The sequence below is a fragment of the Gopherus flavomarginatus genome, chromosome 2, assembly GCF_025201925.1.
Source record: "Gopherus flavomarginatus isolate rGopFla2 chromosome 2, rGopFla2.mat.asm, whole genome shotgun sequence".
Taxonomy (NCBI): Eukaryota; Metazoa; Chordata; order Testudines; family Testudinidae; genus Gopherus; species Gopherus flavomarginatus.
The window spans coordinates 5,140,009-5,160,392 of record NC_066618.1 but is presented as its reverse complement, the minus strand read 5'-3'; the positions used below and the strand labels follow the sequence as shown (position 1 = coordinate 5,160,392).

At 46.6% G+C, this 20,384-nt stretch overlaps 2 protein-coding genes across 7 annotated transcripts in view; one reads left to right on the top strand and one right to left on the bottom strand.

Moving 5' to 3' along the window:
* The window catches only part of KIF9 (kinesin family member 9), a 37,890-nt gene extending 22,845 nt beyond the window's left edge, over positions 1–15,045 (bottom strand). Inside the window, exons 1-10 of one of the 5 annotated variants that reach the window (XM_050942494.1) lie at positions 14,924–15,043; positions 10,049–10,149; positions 9,725–9,890; positions 9,490–9,596; positions 8,310–8,534; positions 5,926–6,009; positions 5,723–5,815; positions 4,548–4,695; positions 3,267–3,331; positions 1,087–1,164 (exon numbers count right to left, since the gene is read on the bottom strand). In XM_050942494.1, the coding sequence (XP_050798451.1) occupies positions 1,087–1,164; positions 3,267–3,331; positions 4,548–4,695; positions 5,723–5,815; positions 5,926–6,009; positions 8,310–8,534; positions 9,490–9,596; positions 9,725–9,890; positions 10,049–10,144 (1,062 nt within the window). In that variant the 5' untranslated portion in view covers positions 10,145–10,149; positions 14,924–15,043. Of the gene's footprint in view, positions 1–1,086; positions 1,165–3,266; positions 3,403–4,547; positions 4,696–5,722; positions 5,816–5,925; positions 6,010–8,309; positions 8,535–9,489; positions 9,597–9,724; positions 9,891–10,048; positions 10,150–10,635; positions 10,766–14,923 lie in introns of those variants that run through there. The other 4 variants (XM_050942493.1, XR_007772828.1, XM_050942496.1 and 1 more) reach the window with 4 other exon arrangements.
* A 76-nt stretch (positions 15,046–15,121) lies between these two features.
* The window catches only part of KLHL18 (kelch like family member 18), a 44,146-nt gene continuing 38,883 nt past the window's right edge, over positions 15,122–20,384 (top strand). For both annotated transcript variants that reach the window (XM_050942726.1, XM_050942725.1), the window contains exon 1: positions 15,122–15,377. In XM_050942726.1, the coding sequence (XP_050798683.1) occupies positions 15,240–15,377 (138 nt within the window). In that variant the 5' untranslated portion in view covers positions 15,122–15,239. The remainder of the gene's footprint in view (positions 15,378–20,384) is intronic.

Below are 20,384 nucleotides of genomic sequence, written 5' to 3'. Positions count from 1 at the left end.
TCACTGCTGGGCTTACATCACTGAAATGGTGAGTGAGTGATCTGGAAATCACTTGGCCTTAATACAGCTTCCAGCAGCCTCGTTTGCTGTGTCTTGGAGCCACCCTCTGTAAAGTCACATTAAGCTTTCGAAGGGAAAGTCACCTGTTTATCTAGTCAGTGCTTCGCCGATCTGATGCCCCCATACCGGGGTCTTTCTGGATTACATGGCATTATTTTGAAAACAGAAGGCACAGAGCCCCAGTGCTGCTTTCACTGAAGGCAATGCCAGTTTCGCCACTGACTTTAACAGGAATGCATTATGCTAGCGGATTCACACAGCATACTTGAAACCTGCATGTCTCCCTAATCTGGACTATTTTAAAGCTTTGGCTATTGAGGGGGCAATTCCCATTGAAACTCAGTGGGAATTAATTGCCAAACTGCCCTTTGTGCCTTTGCAAAGCTCCCACTTAGCATCCACATGTAATAGTCTCATTAAATACATTTCAGTTTGTTTCCACTCAGTTCATCACACAGCAAAAGAAAGGGAGCTGAAGGGGAAAAGACTGTTTGTTGCACAGTCCACAGCCTCGTCTGAAAACTCTTGGCGGAAGCTGCACTACATGGTTCTCTGCTTCCACCTACTGTACACAGACACGTGAAATCGGACAGTACAGTACAGCAAGGTTTTCTCCTGCCATGTGCGTTGTGCAGCAGTGGTTCCCATAGTGTGGTCCATAGAAGCACTTGCTGGTGGTTTGAGAACTAGTTGGACACAAAATGCCAAGTCTCCTCCTATTTTAAAGTGCATTAAAAGAAGCTAAAAGATATCAATTATTTTTCTAACGTTACTTTTCCATGTAAATAATTGCTGTAGTTGTTGCAGGGATGTTGTGTGACCAGCCGTGGGAAAGGAGGTGGTCTGCAGGGTCTCAGATAGGACTGGAGATGATCCTCGCAGTGGGAGGGAAGGTGTCCATGAGAGAGTTTCTCTGTTAAGCAGTGATACACATGATGACGAAGCTTGGGAAGTGTTGTCTTAATTTTTCCTGGATGTGAGAAAAAGAACCTCCTTCCTTCCATTTCCCCTCAAAAATATACATACCTCTGGGTCGTATTTCTCATTGATGGCTGGCTCCGTTGTGACCCATTTCATTCTGGTAGCAAAACGGAGAGAGGACAGCTGAAAAACATTACAGTTTGCCTATGAATCAGGACGCGAGTTTGGGTCACCAGACCAGACTCAAAAACCTTTGCTATTTTAATACTATAAGATCCCAGAAGCTAGATATGGAAAAGCTGTATCATTGTAGACCACCATTCTACACTATCCTTATTCCGGGAGTAGGTCTTCTAGTGCCCGGTTGCTTCTAGATGATTATTCATCTTTAGATGATGACTCTAGATGGTAAATTCTTTGGGGTGGGGACTGTCCTTTCTGTTATGTGTGTGTACAATGGGACTGGGGCCTCTAGGTGTCACCACAGCACAAGTAATAAATAACAATAATGATGCCCAATAGCAGAGAAAATTGTATGACAGGTCATTTAGTTTCAAAAACGTCTGCTAGTTAACTCCTTCCCTGGTAAACGGTAGTGTTTTGTTCGGCCCAATTTTAAATGACTCCAGCAATGAGGCTACCACCAACTTCCTGTGGAGAATTATTCCAAAGCCTAAGTGATCTCACCATGAGGAGGTTATTGCTGGTACTAACATAGCAAATTGTTTGTGTAGTTGCTACCAAGGACCAAATTCAGCCCTGGCGTAGAGTGGGATAGTTAAGGCCCTATGGAAATCACAATTTCACAGACTGAGCGGAAATCACAAAATTAGCCCATTAATGTGATTTTTCCATCAGTGGGGAGATGGAAGCAGGCATCTGCGTGCTGGTCTTGTGCATTGTGTGGCTCACAGTGGGTGGCAGCGTCCCATTGGAGCAGCAGTTCGGGGGGACGTGGCAGCCAGCTTTATGTGAGGCACAGTAGCCAGCGCCACTGCCATTTGGAACATGAATAACTGCGACCTCAGTGGGGAGGTGAAAGCAGGCATCCGTGCATGCCAGACTTGTGCTGTGTGTGGCTTGTAGGGCATGTTCCAAGCAGTGGCCACACTGGCTACTGTGCATCACATAAAACCAGCTGCCACGTCCCCCCAGCAGCTGCTCTGACATGACATTGACATGTGCCAGGCACCATACTGAGCATAAGACCAGAGCACAAATGCCCATTTCTTCCTCCCCACTGAGGCCACAGCTGCTTTTGTTTCAAGTGGTGGCAGCGCCGGCTACTGTGCCTCACATGCCCCCGCACCCCACTGCTCTTCCAATGTGATGCTGCTGCACACTATCAGTTGCACTGAGCACAAGACTGGCGTGCAGAGATGCACACTTCTGCCTCCACACCATTGGAAAAATTGCAGCACTTCACAAGGGACTCGGTTGCCAGGCATATTCTATGAAAATCAACACTTCATGCGTGGCACTACTGGGCATTTTCAAAAAAAGATCTCAGATTATCACAGGGCCTTAAGTATAACTATTGACTTCACTGTGTGCTGTACAGTTCCACACCCATTGTTGGAAAGGTACAAATAACAATAACACGTAATGAAACTATGCATGCTTAGATCCAGGCTGAATTTGGCCTTGAGTATTTATCTGGGCGAGTCTCATTTTCCTCTTGGGAGATTAGCATCCTCGATGGCTTATGTGGCCACAAAGTGGCTTTAGCAGACTGGAAAAACCAGCCCCATATAGTTCCCACCATGCTGCATTTGATGCAATGTCAAGTGATTTTGTTGACTTCGACATGATACTTCCTTGGACCTCAAACTACAGTGCTGTGCATGCTACAATTTAATCATGGTTATTGCTAGCATGATTCTGACTGTAGCGCAGACAGGACCGAAATATCTTTAAATGAAGGACATCATTTCTGAAGGAACTCTCTCCACTTACAGGTTTCAGAGTGGTAGCAAAAACTGACTCCCTACTTGGTAAGGCAACTCCCATCTTTTCATGTATTGTGTGTGTGTGTGTGTGTGTGTGTGTGTGTGTGTGTGTGTGTGTGTGTGTGTGTGTGTGTGTGTGTGTGTGTGTGTGTGTGTGTGTGTGTGTGTGTGTGTGTGTGTGTGTGTGTATATATATACACACACACACACACCTGCTACCGTATTTTTGACTGCATGCATCTGATGAAGTAGGTTCTAGTCCATGAAAGCTTATGCCCAAATCAATTTGTCAGTCTCTAAGGTGCCACAAGGACTCCTCATTGTTTCTCTACTTACAGTCTCCTCTATCTGAGCAGCTTCACCATAGATATTTGCCACCAGGACTGTATTGCAGTTTCCCCCTGAAAAAGGCAGCAAGGGGGAGGAATGTGACTTCCTCTGTGTTAGGTTCCTTCCTGGAGAATTTTACATTCTGTAGTGAGTAAAGAATGAAAGACACAGCACGACTACAATGAACATAGCTAGTTTGTAATTTTTCCTCCAAGGAAACAGGAAGGGTTATCAGTAGTGACCATGAAAGATAATGTTCATAAGCATGGTGGTATGGAATGAGTTAAGGGAATAGCCAATGTTCTGGCTCCAGCCTTCTGAGTTAGTGTGAAGTATGCGGCAATGCAAACTGTAAATGGTTAGAGTGGAGTAAAAGCTGAAAGATAGGATTTTAAAAGTGCTCAGTGTTGGCCTTTAATCCAATGAAATCAGAGGGAGGAGCAGGATTGGGCCAATGCTGACAGCTTTGAAATTCCAACCTAAATTTGTATGATTTCAGTTCCTTACTGCTGACATCTACAGCCTGTCTTCAGTTACTTTCTCTATTCAGACCGTGTCACACAGTGTTGTTAAAGTGGATACCTGTCCTACAGATTCCAGATGTAATACAATTTTTTCATTTGTCATGTTTGCCCAGGTCCTGATCATCCTCAACTCCTGCAGGATTCAATGAGAGTTGATAGCACCTGCAGGATCAGAACTTTGAAACAACTGTGGTGTGTTTTTAAAGTATTCTCAGCTGAGAAAAATTTAGTAAAGTTTCTACTCGCTTGATCAGTGTGAGGCTTGTGTGTACATATGCCTGATGTTTCATTAGGGTAAGAAAAACAGAAACCACTGCTAATTTTTCATGTTAGACTATTAACCGAGGGCTTGTCTCCACAGTGATTTAGTGCATGGCCAGCCAGGGCATGAATCTATCATGCCGCGCACTAACTGGCCATATGGACAACGCTACAGCACACTGTAAGTTCAGTAGTGTGCTTTGACATACTGCTGTTTGACGTGGGTGCGCATCATTGAGATGTTGAGTGATCTGGAAATCACTTTGCCTTGGTTTAGCTTGTTTGAAATGATAGGAGGTCAAAGTGCACTGTGGAACTGTTAGTGTGTTAGTCACAGCAAGCTAGTGCACTGTAGATTCACACTCTGGCTGGCCATGTATGAAATCACTGTGTAGACAAGGCATCAGATAGACTGAGCGTGTTTGGTCGTGGCGTCATCTCCCCATGAGAACTGAAACCCAAGATATTTTCTTGTCCCTCTGTTCCGATTCCAGGTCCTTACCTAATGAATCTTTAAGGGCATGGGTGAGCTTGCTCTGCCGGAAGGGGACATGGTCTCTCTTACGATCAGCCAATGCAATGATCGCTTGCTCAAGGAATGACAACGATTTGTTGATATATGTGGCTTCTTTCAGAACCTGCCCCTCAGACTGCAAGAAAGACCAAAAGGCAAAAAGTTTCCACATGCATCTTTCTGGTTGAACTGCGAAATAGAGTGTGTCCCTGACTGGGCTTACAGCTCTGATTGAAGTGGAGGATAAATGAGATGATGAGTCCAACACAGACTAACTATGAGATTCTAGATCCTGAAGGGCTTTCTACAATTTGAGAGCAAGTTCTTCAGGGCTGTGATTTGGCAATAACAAGTCTGCCAGAATATTGGCTTTCCTAGTTCTGAAAGGGGAAATCTTCCCTTTGTCACAAGGCTGCCTGGGGATTTCTTGCTCAGCACAATATAGTTGTATATCACAGGGGAGCACTGAAGGTTTAAGTTGTTCCCTATTCTTCCAGAAAGGCGATTGCATCAGTCTCCATAGTATCACCAGAAGCAGAAGGATTTTTGCTTTCAGTGCAGTTGCAGAATGAAGCTGAATTACAAAGAGTTCCCAAAAAGGCGGATGGCTCAGGCTCTTGCCTCGACTGAGCAATGACATTGTTGGAAGGAATGATCGAGCAGGAGACAGTTGCATGGAGGATGACGTTTGCACATTTGGACTTGATAAAAAGATATTACAGCTACTGAAGATAACCAAGCATCCTCTGATGCTTCCGTGGGGTTGAGCTTTGTCATGGTTCTTCCTATCTACTGACCAGGGGGTTGATCCCTGTGTCAAGCACAGATTTTGAAAACTGTGGTAAGGGGATGCTGACACAAACTTAAGGATTCACAACTGAAGAGTATATCCAACACCAGAATCAAGCCCCTTCTCGTCCCTGACACCAGATTCCCAGAAACAAGCTAGAATAAAATTCTGTTGGCTAAAGCAGAAATATAAATTCTGTTCACTATTGTTCACTATCAGCCTCCTTTAGAGGTAAATGTTCAATGTGGCAGAAAGGGAATTCAGTTTTGCTGTTTCCATTAACTGTAGTGGGAAAGTCCTCTGACTCCACAGGCATCACTCTAACAACTGGACTTATCTCTTAGAGAGCAAACATTTTTTCTCATCTGCTTACCCCAGTCTTCCCCAGTCTCTCTGAACCTGCCAGATCCACTAGGTTAATTTTTGAAGCAGTGTATTTGGCATCTGATAAAATTCTGGAATGAGACTGAGAAAAACATTGTATTTAACATTACACACAACTGAAGGAGAGTACACATTTAAATTCTAAAGACCCCTAGACTTCTGAGCCCTCAGGAAACCTGCCAGCGGACCTACCTCAATATAGATAGTGAATATGCAATGGGACCTGGATGAATTTTTATTCAGAGTATGTTCACCTATTATTCTGTTGGTCTCACCCTGAAAATGAAGTCAAAATTGAGGACATTATTTTTATTAAAAAATAAAATAAATACTAGTAGAATAAATGTGAAAGGAAGACTATTAAAGTCACAGTTAAATAAACAATGCTTGTATCTTTAATATGTAGAGATCATAATAAAATTGGCCATTTATCCACAGCCTTCTATCTGAGGCGCTCCCAACATCTGTCTGTGGTAGGCATTTCTAGCATGGCTCTCAAAGCACATTACAAATATTCCGCTCATGAAGACAGGTAAGGGATCACTAACTATCTGTCATACTGCTTCTCTGAATATTCCATATTAACTGGATTCCCATCCTTGGGGCTCAGGTTCCTAGTGTGAAAGGGGCCAGAGCTCCCCTAACCCTCAAAAAATGTGGCCCTTTGAGGAACAGGCAGGCTAGACTTAGTGCGTCCATGCCTGCTTCCATTCCTTGATAAGCATGAGGCAAAGATCTCCCCTAAATGTAACAGACACCCAAGATTACTTATAGGATAGGAAGAAACCACAAGAAAATGAATCAGTCACTGAAAATGATGCTGTGACAGTCTGTGATGGCTGCAGTTCTGACAGGGAGCGTCACAGTGGAGCATGGTTAGAAAGGAACTGAAGTTCTAGAGGGCACCACTAAGGCACCTGTAGTGGGTCTCAAAAGGCAGCTGGCCTACCTGTGTCTCAAAGCCTTTGAGAACTAGAGGAGTTACCCCCTGCCTCATGGTAAGGAGTCAACACCCCAAAACAGGAACCCAGTCAAGTTGGTGTCTTTAGAGAAGTGTTTTTATCTCTCAAGTTTCAGAGGGGTAGCCATGTTAGTCCGGATCTGTAAAAAGTGACGAAGAGTCCTGTGGCACCTTATAGACTAATGGAAGTATTGGAGCATAAGCTTTTGTGGGTGAATACCCACTTCGTCAGACGCAGCGTCTGACAAAGTGGGTATTCACCCACAAAAGCTCACGCTCCAATATTTCCGTTAGTCTATAAGGTGCCACAGGACTCTGTCATTCTTACCCTGTTTTACAGATGAGGAAATGGAAGCACAGAGCTCAAAGGACAAATTTTTCAAAACTCAGCTTCCCTTCTTGCAGCCACAATTTGCAGACACAAATCACTGTGGTGCTGTTTAGATCATTTTGATGTCTATGTGCCTAGTTATTTCCAAAAACTGCTCTGGCATTTCTCCTGATTCTCAGGTCTTGTTCAGTGGTTTGAACATTGGCCTGCTAAAGCCAGCGTTATGAGCTCAATTCTTGAAGGGGCCACTTAGGGATCTGGGGCAAAAATCTCTCTGGGGATTGGTCCTGCTTTGAGCAGGGGGTTGGACTAGATACCTCCTGAGGTCCCTTCCAACCTTGATATTCTATGATATGTCTCCCATTCTAGAAGTCAAGAATGATTGTTATTAGTTACCCAGCCTGAGCTTTATCAGAACACCTGAACATAGGCTCAGCAATTAGAAAGCAAAAAAAGGAAGGGTTTAAAAGGGCTTGTCAGTTATTGGTGAAACATGCTTTCTAGATAGGGAGCTAACTATTCAACTTCCTCTCATCCAAGCTAAGGCACCTATGTGAGAAATTGGTGCAGATGTATGGATGACTCCTAGTTTCACTTGCCCAGCTGTCTGAGTGTCCCCTCTGTATGACTGACTAGATGTAGGCATGCCATGACTACCCCATCTGTCTTAGAAAGTGTCAATGGTAGGTGTATTCGCTTGGTATGGGAGAGTGTTGACCCAGCCAGGACAGCTGGCAAGCAGTTTTTCAAAAAGGAAAGACAACACAGTTCAGACAATGGTTCTGCTAACTAGGATACCTTACAGACTATCCTTTGCACTCTGTTTAAGCTGCTCATTGACTTCCTAAATGTGATCACCAGTGCACTGGAAACAAGCCAGCTTGCACTCCCAATCCTGGCCTGCTCCAAGGCTAGAGAGGCCCCCAGCATAATTTAGACAACCCTGGGCCCTGTCTGTTACAGCAGCTTCCCTGGCCTGTCCTCTGGGCCCTAGTGCTGCCTGGAATCTTCACACCACTGTGTGATGCAGTCCCATCCCAGACACACCCCTTCCACCTCCAGCTTCACCCCTGCGCTGCCCATATACCAGGACTTGCAAAGGGGTTCTCGGACAGCAGTCATATGCTGTTTTCCACAGTATCTGCACCAGGGGAACCCATGCTTCCCATCTTCTGCTTTAACCCCAGACAACTTTTCTTTCCTCAGCTAAATCAGCAAAAATGAACATAAAAAATAAGGAGTCATTGTTTATGAGAAATAATAGCGAGTCATTGTTTAACTTGCCTCAAACAGGAGATTTAAAGCATCTTCCTCGTGGCTGGCTGGATGCATAGATAAGCCCTTCACAAAGACACCCTGTGGGTACTCCACTACAGCCATGTGAGTGTCACCCGACATGTCATGAGGCATAGTGGAGAGAAGGTCAAAGAGAGTCTCGTTGTAGATTTCCAGGTAGGACATTCGGACAGTGATGGACTGATCGATGCGTTCTTCAACTGCCCTGAACACCTGCACAGATCATATGCTTGTCAATGACAGTCTGTTCACAAACAAGGTTCCTATCAATTTGTGGCTTTTCAGGATGTGACTCACTATAAAGCAGTCAGTCAGTATATGGCAAACTCTCAGCAGGACTGTGGCGGCTCTAATAAGAGTTTCAAAATTATTCTGGTTTTGAAAATATTATACCTTTAAAGGGACACTGTCAAGGGTAGGAAGCCTAAAACAAGAGTTGTCTGTGATTTCTCTAAACAATAAGGAACATTCCATTTGCTGGCTGAATTGCTTTTTTCTATTTGCATGAACAGCACTTACACTACCACCAAGGAATATAACTAGTAAGAAATTATTCGGGCGGGAGTTAAGGACAATATAACAATGAGCTAATGAGATCAGCTCTTGGATGCAGGAATTCGTTCTTTTTTATGCTTGGAAAACACCTAACACAGTAGCTACTGGAAACAAACAATAAAACGTTCTGTTGCAGAACACCTTCCAGCTTTGGTTTGTGCAGGTTATGTCAGCCCTACACTCTGCTTTTCAGCTGTGCTTCTGTGGGCAGGCACACAAGAATCTTCACCCAACAGTGTGCCCTTTTGAGAGGTTAAGGAAGTTGCACGTCATGACATCATGTTTATGTTGCAACAGGATGACTAGTCCGCATGTCGCAATGCAACGTCATCCCACTGCACTGAAATGTCACCTCTCTCATGGCACAAGGTCACAGTGTTACAATGAAAAATCACGATGGAACATCACGGTGCAACATAATGATGTTTTATTGTCCCACAACTTCTTTAAGGACCATATAACATCCATCTCCTGTTAAAATGATTGGTGGTGACCTTGTAGCCCAGGTTTGGGGCGGTCAACAAATTTCTCAGGACTGGGAGGACAACAGATGATAAGATAGATGTACTAGTTTCTCCTTCTTCCTCTCCTTTCTAATTCAAATCTTCAGTACCTGCTGTATAGCTCGGGGTATGATTCCTCTATGCTTGTAGTTTTCAGTTGCTCCTGTCATGGTGTATGTTTTACCAGCTCCTGTTTGCCCATAGCACATTATAGTGCCTAGAAAAGTTTTAAAGCAAAAGAATAAATTCAGTAGAACTCATTAATTTCTCCAATGTAACATCAAAGGGATCTTATCCTCAGATGGGTATTTCTTAAAATAACACAAATATCAATTAAAAAATTACCATTATAGCCATCCAGAGCTTGGGATACCAAATCCCTAGCTACTGCATCATAAACCGAATCCTGTGAGGCATTGTGAAGAACACCATCCAGTTTAAAGGACCAATCAGTCTGCTTGTTATTGATGACTCCTTTCTTAACATCTCTCCTGATGTAAATATCTATGCTCTAAAAAGACAGAGATGAAGAATGTTGATGTGCTACAAGAGATATTGGGCCAAATTCATCCCTGGTGTAACTGCAACAGGGTTACTCCTCATTTCTGCTACCATAACTTAAATCAGAGTCTAGATCCATTACGCTCCTGATGTCTCTTGTTCCTTTACCTTGTTGTCTGGCCCATACTTGATCATGTCTTGAGGAAAATTAGCTGTTGGCTTGACTCGCACAAATGCATGTACTTTCCTTTCTTTTGCACTCATTGTAACTAAAAGAAGGGGAAAAAGGGAAAAATCAGATTTACAAGAAAATACTGTGTTCTCTAAAATACAGTTTAAAGGCTGTCATCAGCAAAAGGTAGGCTGCAGTGCCATCAATTTTTAAAATAAACTGTTTACAAATGTTAAGCTGTAGTTTCTAACCATGGTTTATTAAGAGGAACTATAGGCACATATCAAGCCTAAGCAGGGAAATTTTTAAAGTGAACATGTAAAAATAGAACATGCAAAAACCTTCTTAGTCATTACAATTTCTTCTTGTGCATCTGAGTCCTAGTTGTTTACTGACACAAATGAGCTTCTCTTCCTGCTAGTCCTGCAGAACAAAACAGCTACAGGAGAATGAGATGGATTCTATTCTGTCTCATGCATCATTAATGCAACTCTCAGCTAACAGCCAGATTCTGCTCTCTGATACAAATCTGGTAGAAAACCATTGACATTGATGCAGTTAGGCCATCTTTACAATGGTGTACCTGAGTGCAGAATTTGGCCGTAGGTTCTATCAGCAAACTTTTGATCACTGGTGAATTGAGAGGCAGGGAGAGACCAGCTTGATTTTCAGATCCCAGCATGAATAAGTGATGCTGAAAGGTGGAAAAATAATCTTTTTGCCTATAAACAGAACACTGGAAGTCACCAAGAGAGTATAAATGCAAAGACCCAGCCATGTAATTCTTACAGTAACAGGAGGATGTGTTGAAGGCGCAGTGCTACAGCAGCAACAATTTAGCCACAAACTTTTAATGAAAATGTTTTACGTCAGACATAGGATTTTCTGATCCATGGACAATTCATTATTAATCATTATTATTATTTCACTATGACACCCAGATTCTCTGATTAAGATTATGGCCACTTTGTGCTAAGCACTATACAGACAGAGAGAGGAATGTGGTCCTTCCCCAAGGAGCCTGCAATCTGAGAGTTGCCTTAACTTGTGCAACTAGTATGGGCACTGTGGGCCTTGAGCAAAAGGGAATAATTCAGAATAACTAGGAATGCTCTGGCCACACCTCCTCCTGCCTGGCCCTATCTATTCATGGACCACTCCAGAACACCCCCTTGGTAGGGGCTCTGCACCTCCCAAGGGCATAGATTGGATAAAGTGGCCATTACACAGAGTGAATACCCCTAGGGTGTTGTATGTTAGCATATCAGCTTTCTAGGGTGATCATTTGTTTATTGTTCACCTACGATCAAATGACTTGAGACATTACGGATACCACGTAGAACAAGGCTCTGCATTCCTTACACTGCTTTAGGTGGTTTATTATCCATCTGATTCATTTTTTAAATGAATAATAAAATATAGACATTTCTGTGTCTCATGATCACAGAAAAGCACCTTTCATGTGAGGCTCTCAAAGCACTTTACAAACAATCTGAATGGCTCAAGAAACACAACCCAGGGCATGGATATGTATTCATTTCATATGAGGGGGATTTCTCTTTAATTGTACCTAATGATTCCCTTGTCATTTTCCTTGGCTCTTTGGTTTCGCATATTCTGCACCCTGGTTCTCTTTCCCCAGAGTTCAGTAATGGTTGGATGCAAATGCTTTTGGTGTGCATTCCTAAAATAGAGGAAATCTGGAAGGTCAAATTCTAGTTTAAATTAACCCTTTCTTAATGCACCAAATGACAATATTCTTTTCATTCAGATTCCTCCTTAAAACTAAATGAGGCCCAAACCTGGCACCCTGAACTCAAATCCAATAGGATTTTCTGGAATGGGGATCGGATCCAAATGCACCACTACAACCGTGGTTCCAAACTGGATCCCAGAAAGAATGGCAGGTGTGTTCTCTGACTCTGGTTTAAACATGGCAGAAATTCATGAAAAACGTTATTTTTGTCAAATTTTAGCCCAAGACATTGAAAATCTCACACGAACAGCTGATATTCAAGAATTTAAAATGACCCAATCCAAACCCAGTTCAGTTTAGATCCCAAACTCCTAGCATAATCTGGATCCAAACACCTCAAGATTTCCTTCTTTATCAACACTCCAGCAAAGAGGATTATGGCATTGACATATGACCATTGTCTGGTGGTATGTCAGGCACTGTGTCTAATTCACACTGTTAATCGAATTTAGGATACAATCTTGTGAGCCTGAGATGCACAAAACTCCCACAGGACTCAATGACAGTTTCGCCAACTAAGGATTTGCAGGATTAGACCCTTAGATTGGAAAATTCTCACCATCTCATCAGACTCATAGTACTCACCAACTAATACAGATAATGGCCTGTGGGGAAACCTGGAGAAGATGAAACAGATACACATGAATATGCAGTTTCTATGTTATTACTTTAAAATGTATTTAGTGCTAGCGAACGACTGATGGTCCTAGAGAATGAAGTCCTTTCTTTATACAAAGAACAGGTACAGTTCAGGTAGTGCAAAGGTTCTTAAACTGGGGGTCGGGACCCCTCAAGGGGTCACAAGGTTAGTACACGGGGCTTGTGAGCTGTCCGCCTCAAACCTAAACCCCACTTTGCCCCCAGCATTTATAATGGTGTTAAATCAGGGGCTGGCAACCTTTCAGAAGTGGTGTACCAAGTCTTCATTTATTCACTCTAATTTAAGGTTTCATGTGCCAGTAATACATTTTAATGTTTTTAGAAGGTCTCTTTCTATAAGTCTATAATATATAACTAAACTATTGTTGTATGTAAAGTAAATAAGTTTTTTAAAATGTTTAACAAGCTTCATTTAAAATTATATTAAAACGCAGAGCCCCCTAGACCGGTGGCCAGGACCTGGGCAGTGTGAGTGCCACTGAAAATCAGCTTGCATGCCGCCTTCAGCACATGTGCCATAGGTTGCCTACCCCTGTGTTAAATATATAAAAAAGTGATTTTAATTTATAAGGGGGGGGTCACACTCAGAGGCTTGCTATGTGAAAGGGGTCACCAGTACAAAAGTTTGAGAACCGCTGAGGTAGTGATACTGTAATCTTTCACAGTACCACAGCAATAAGTTTCTACCTTGACAAGAAGATTGTGAGGATAGGTGCACTATTTCTTTAAAGTTGTAGCAAGAAGCCAGACAGGAAGAGGGAGCTGGAGAAGATTCTAAACAGAAGTTCTAAGGTGAAGCACAGAGAGGGAGAGAATAGCCTTGGGGCTAATGAAGTTTTTCTTATTGTAATAAAATTCCTTGTTCAGTGTTAGAAGAAAGTGACTCCTGTGACTCTTTACCATTGACAGAAGGTTCACAGCTACAGATAAGAAAGGGAGTTCAGACTCCACAGCCCATTCAGTCCTTGGCCTTTCTGCTGTGACTGCAACAAGGACGCCAATTAGTGTCAGTTGTGATGGTTGTTTTTGTCACATGGGCACCTATCCACTGATTGAGATCCACCAAAGTCATTCCACACAGGCCACCAAATAGCCTTTCAACTTTGCCAGCAATCACTCAGACAGGCTTTTAACCAGTAGCCTAGAAGTGCAAGGCTCCATAGCCCATTACCAATCTCCCAAGCCATGCAGTCAACCAGATTTTTTAAATGCCTGGGACGTGGTTACAAAGCCAACGGTGTCACAGGGCTGTGGGATTAGAGATGGCATGAGGATCGTTAGGATGTGGGTACAGAAATGGAGGTGATGCAGGGGTGAGAACATGGGGTGCAGGAGCCTTGGCAATGTGAGATCAGGGACAGCTGGGACATTGGGGATGGAGGCAGAGATGATACAGGGATGAGGATGGTGGTGAGATGGGAGCAATGGCAATGAGACAGGAGATGGCTGGGACATGGGGAAGAGGACGGTGTGATCCAGCTAGTGAGGGTGGAGGAGGTGCCGATGAGGGGTTGGTTGGGATGTGTGGATGGTGGTGGTCATGCAGAGACAATGAGATGCGCGGACAGTGGCAGCACAGGGATGGCTGGGGTGAGGGGGAAAACAGTGGCAATACAGGGATGGGTGGGAAGCGGGGATGGTGGTGGTGATAGGGAGATGGTTGGGATGTGGAGACGAAGATGGGGACAGTGGGGAAGTGGAGGCAGTAATTGTGATGGCTGAGAGATGGGGGTGGCTGAGGGGTGGGGACGAGATGAGGATTGTCACAGAGAGATGAGGATGTCTGGGAGATGGGGACGGCGACATGGGGACAGGGATGGGGACGGGGACAGAGAGATGGGGATGAGAACAGGGACGGAGACAGGCGATGGGGATGAGGGAGACAGGAGGATGGGGATGCTGGGAGGCGGGAAGGGGCCCGGGGACGGAGGCGGGGGACCGGGGCGCCGGGAGGCGGGAAGGGGCCCGGGGACGGAGGCGGGGGACCAGGGCGCCGGGAGGCGGGAAGGGGCCCGGGGACGGAGGCGGGGGACCAGGGCGCCGGGAGGCGGGAAGGGGACGGGGGCGGGGGCCCGGGGCGCTGGGAGGCGGGAAGGGGCCCGGGGACGGGGGCGCCGGGAGGCGGGAAGGGGCCCGGGGACGGGGGACGGGGGCGCCGGGAGGCGGGAAGGGGCCCGGGGACGGGGGACGGGGGCGCCGGGAGGCGGGAAGGGGCCCTGGGGCGGGGGCGGGGGCCCGGGGCGCTGGGAGGCGGGAAGGAGCCCGGGGGCGGGGGCCCGGGGCGCTGGGAGGCGGGAAGGGGCCCGGGGACGGGGGCGGGGGACGGGGGCGCCGGGAGGCGGGAAGGGGCCCGGGGGCGGGGGCGGGGGACGGGGGCGCCGGGAGGCGGGAAGGGGCCCGGGGGCGGGGGACAGGGGCGCCGGGAGGCGGGAAGGGGCCAGGGCCCGGTACTGACCGGGAGCAGCTGCTCTTCCCGCCGCCGCCGCCGCCTGCTCCTGTCGCTGCAGGTCCCCAACGCCGCAGGCACCGGGGCGAGCTGAGGCAGATGGGTGTACACACCGTTACCATGACTACCGCCACTTCCTGCCGCGTCCGGAAGTGCTCCGAGGGAATGCGGAAGCGAGGGGAGTCCGTTTCCGGCGGGGGCCCGAGGGCTCTGGTTGGTTACGGCGGCCGGGAGGGGCCAGCGTGGAGCTGGGTCGGACGGAGGCGTCTCTCTGCTCCCGCGTTGCCCTCCCTGCGGCGAGCGCGGCGGCCGCGGCCCGGGGAAGATGCTGGAGGCGGCGGCCGAGCCGGAGCTGGACCCCGAGGACCTGGTGCATTTCTCGGTGGGGGACCTGCCCAGCCGGGGCTACGGGGTGATGGGCGAGATCCGGAGGCAGGGCAAGCTCTGCGACGTGACCCTCAAGGTACGGGGGGGGCATGGGCTGGGGAGCCCCGAGCTGGGGGTGGGGGGGTGACATGGGCTGGGGAGCCCCGGGCTGGGCGGGGGGTGGGGGGGGTGACATGGGCTGGGGAGCCCCGGGCTGGGGGGTGGGGTGGGGGGGTGACATGGGCTGGGGAGCCCCGGGCTGGGGGGTGGGGTGGGGAGGGGTGACATGGGCTGGGGAGCCCCGGGCTGGGGGGTGGGGAGGGGTGACATGGGCTGGGGAGCCCCGGGCTGGGGGGTGGGGAGGGGTGACATGGGCTGGGGAGCCCCGGGCTGGGGGGTGGGGAGGGGTGACATGGGCTGGGGAGCCCCGGGCTGGGGGGTGGGGTGGGGAGGGGTGACATGGGCTGGGGAGCCCCGGGCTGGGGGGGGGGGTGGGGAGGGGTGACATGGGCTGGGGAGCCCCGGGCTGGGGGGTGGGGTGGGGAGGGGTGACATGGGCTGGGGAGCCCCGGGCTGGGGGGTGGGGTGGGGAGGGGTGACATGGGCTGGGGAGCCCCGGGCTGGGGGGTGGGGTGGGGAGGGGTGACATGGGCTGGGGAGCCCCGGGCTGGGGGGTGGGGTGGGGAGGGGTGACATGGGCTGGGGAGCCCCGGGCTGGGGGGTGGGGGGGTGACATGGGCTGGGGAGCCCCGGGCTGGGGGGGTGACATGGGGTGGTGTGGCTCTCCTTAACCCCTCACCACACCCACTATCTAGCTCCTGCCTGTGTCTGCACCACCAGAGCTGTCTTCTATGGGGGCCCTTCTCCCTGACCTTATGCAGCATGTTGGGGGTTTAACCTCCTCTCCCCCCCCCCCACAGCGTTGGGCTCTGCCCCTTGGTGCAGAGCCAGGGGACCCATCTGCCCTGGTTGGTTTCTGTGCCATGGTGAGTGAAGTTTGGGGAGACTTTGGAGTTGGGGCTGCACCCTCCATGCACCCCCTGGACCTCTCCTGGCTTGGTGGAGCTCATCTGTCTTGGATGACTGAGACTGGTGCGCACCCCAGCACCAATGTGCAGCTTGGGTGAAGGTGTATGATACCTGTAGGCACTGGCCTGTGACAGCTGGTCGTTCCAATCCCATGTGCCTTCATCCCCACAGGAGGCAGAAGCAGCAGCTCTGTATAAATAGTTGCCCAGGCTAGAGATTGTATCACATACAAAAGGGAGCTGAAATCCAACCCTGCCACAGTTTGCTAATCTCCATTCACGTCATATGCCTTTGAGTGGAAAGGGGCATCCAGTGAGTCATCTAGCCCAGCTCTCCTCACCCTAAGTATTTGTTGAGATGACTTGCCACTAGTCATCCTTGCATGCCAGGAGTGGCCCCATAAATAGTTTTGTGTTCTCCATTGAGGTGCCATAGGAAATATTTGTTAATTTGAGATGTTCCCACTGCTATCAGTCTTGCATTTCTCTCTAATGCGAGCACTGTTGTGAAGCAGGAAACTTAATTAAAATAGTCATGCTACAAGTTAATATTGTTCAGGGAGCTTATGTTTTTGCTGCTTGGCGATATTATTTATTGTGTTATAGTAGCTTCTAGGTCCCACAGTCAGGGATCTGTACACACACAAAATGTAGAGGTGGTTATAATAGAGAGACTGATTTAAACCTGTAAATCAGGGTAATGGGTTGGCATAGGATTGACTCTTTAATGCTACAAGTGTCATAAACAGATAGCTAAGGGTTAATGTCTCTTTCACCTGAAGCACCTGACCAGAGGACCAATCAGGAAACCGGATTTTTTCAACTTTGGGTGGAGGGAATTGAGTGTTTCAGTCTTTGTCTGCCTGCCTGCTTTCTCTGAGCTTTGGAGAAGTAGTTCTATTTTCTAGTCTTCTGTTTCCAAGTGTAAGGACAAAGAGATCAGATAGTAAGTTATATGGTTTCTTTTCTTTGGTATTTGCATGAATATAAGTGCTGGAGTGCTTTGATTTGTATTCTTTTTGAATAAGGCTGTTTATTCAATATTCTTTTAAGCAATTGACCCTGTGTTGTATCATCTAAATACAGAGAGAACATTTGTACTTATTTTTCTTTCTTTTTATATAAAGCTTTCTTTTAAGACCTGTTGGAGTTTTTCTTTACTTCAGGGAAATTGAGTCTGTACTCACCAGGGAATTGGTGGGAGGAAGAAATCAGGGGAGATCTGTGTGTGTTGAAGTGGCTAGCCTGATTTTGCATTCCCTCTGGGTGAAGAGGAAAGTACTTTTTGTTTCCAGGATTGGGAACAGAGAGGGAGATTCACTCTGTTTGGATTCACAGAGCTTGTGTCTGTGTATCTCTCCAGGAGCACCTGGAGGGGGGAAGGGAAAAAGGATTATTTCCCTTTGTTGTGAGACTCAAGGGATTTGGGTCTTGGGGTCCCCAGGAAAGGTTTTTCAGGGGGACCAGAGTGCCCCAAAACACTCTAATTTTTTGGGTGGTGGCAGCAGGTACCAGGTCCAAGCTGGTAACTAAGCTTGGAGGTTTTCATGCTAACCCCCATATTTTGGACGCTAAGGTCCAAATCTGGGACTAAGGTTATAACAACAAGTATGTGAGCCATAGAGAGATTAGATAGTGGAAGACCAATACAGTTGTTTGTAGGCTGCTAATTCAGAGGTAGCCCAGGATGGTGATAGCAAAAAATTGTTACAATTCTTTTAGTGGCCTAAGCAAAATGGGTTTGGTTTCAGCCCAGTGTCTGGTGGATGTGTCCACATCACAAAAATCTACAGCTGCAATTGGCACCCCTTTTGACGCTCTCAGTCAAGAGTCCAAGCACTGACTGAATCATGGACACTGTACTCCCTAATTCCCACAGAGTGGTCACTCTACATCAGTATCTGAGTGTGGCCCATAGCAGATTCTTCAGAGAAAAATGCTAGAATCCCTGTAAAGGTTAATAACAGAATAGGAGTTTTTAGATATATACAGTGCTGCTATTGCCGTGCCCAAGGCATGTGACGAGTCCAGTGAGTACAACGTTGTACTATTGAATGAAACGCTGAAACGTTCCCCAGTCTGCACAGGTTGAGACTCTTCACCTATTTACCTCTGCCTTAGAAAAAGATTACATAAATAAATAGACTTTGCATTCCTTACACTGAGTAGTGCGGGTTGGATACATCTAAATGAAAAATTCACAAGAATATTTGGTTAAGCAGTGTTCGCCAGTGCATTGTCTGTGTGGTGGCCATGAGCAAAGTTGTGCTGTCTAAGATAAAATGTTTGGGATAGGCTTGCTAGCCGTAATCAGAGAATCCCCTCCACAACTTAGATGATCATGCTTGGAAGTTTCTTAGGGAGTGTTGATCGCTATCTGTATAGTGTTATGTGTCCCAGCATGTGTGGATGTCTGATGGAGATGGGGAGCCTCTCACCCCTGCGATGTTAGTAGCATCTAAAGTAGTTGCTACCTGATGTGTCTTTAACCTATATGAAACTAGTCCAGTTCTGCATTCCTTTGTGTCTAGACACTATAGCATTACATCTGCCTAAGCTAGATCACAGATTCCACTATCACGGTTGGGACCCTTGGTGGTCTTTGTGGCAGAGACTTGAGCGGTCCTCCCAAGCTCACTTTTGATACATAGGGGGAGGAGATGAAGTTTGAAGTGCCAATACTTGTGAAATAGCTTTTGTGTCAATAAAGGACTTTGACTATTTCATTAACACTATGTTCTCTTTAAGAGTATGTCTCAATGTAATTAATCATGATAGTGAAATATCCTACTTCTCTGCCACTTCCTCCGGCTGCCAACTCACTTTTCAGCACTGACCTGCACGTCCCTTAGCAGCTGAGTTGACATTCTCAGGCCTGGTCCACACTACGCTGTTAAACCGATTTTAACAGCGTTAAATCGATTTAACGCTGCACCCGTCCACACTACATTGCTCTTTATATCAATTTAAAGGGCTCTTTAAATCGATTTCTGTACTCGTACAAAACGAGAGGAGTAACGCTAAAATCGATATTACTATATCGATTTAGGGTTAGTGTGGACGCAAATCGACGTTATTGGCCTCATTCTTTTACAGTAGCTACCCACAGTGCACCGCTCCAGAAATCGACGCTAGCCTCGAACCACGGACGCACACCACCGAATTAATGTGCCTAGTGTGGACGCACACAATCGACTTTATAATATCTGTTTTATAAAATCGATTTAAGCTAATTCGAATTTATCTTGTAGTGTAGATGTACCCTCATTCTCTTCAAGCCAAATCTTTCTTCCTGATCATTCAATGCAAGATGCCTTTTCCAGCTTTATTCATTATGCAGTACTGGGTGTTATGGAAGCAAATTTTATCAACTTTGAGTGTGTTTTTCAAATAGAGGTAGCAGCCACTTCAATATAGCTGACATGAAATGTACTTGTTCACTGATCTTGTACAGAACACTTTTTTAACATGTATTGATGAAACTTTAAATTCAGTGAAATGTGTTAACCGCACAAAGGGCCTGCAAAATAGCATGTCTAGCAGAGAGGGTGTCAAGCATCAAACTATGGAAGAAACAACATGAGGAGGCTTTAGTCATTGGGTTCCCTTGGGTGGTGGATGTTAGTACACGTTTCACCATTTTAACAGTTGTTGCTTACTATGGTTTGCTGACTTCAGATGTAATGGAGACAGCACCTAAAAGGTACTATCTGCACAATAAAAACATTGTGTTGCAGACCGATTTCCAAAACTGGCCCTGGTGTGATTAAAGCACTATTCCATCTTTCAAGGGAAGCAGGAATAAACAATGTTGTGGGCCATAGTACAGATCAGTTGAATAATGGTCTCTTCTCGGATGTTGATCAGTGCTTTAACCATGTTGGAGGACAATGGCTGTAAATGGGATTCCCCTAGCATATGATAGTGGTTGCTGGGTGGACAGGACCTAAATGGTTTAGTGGTATTAGCTGTACCTAACTTTCTGCTTCCTGTAAGTAGAGATAGAAGGGATAAAATCAGTGACAAAAATGAGTGTTAAGGCCATAACTGAAGGAGGAGCTAATTTAATGTGATGT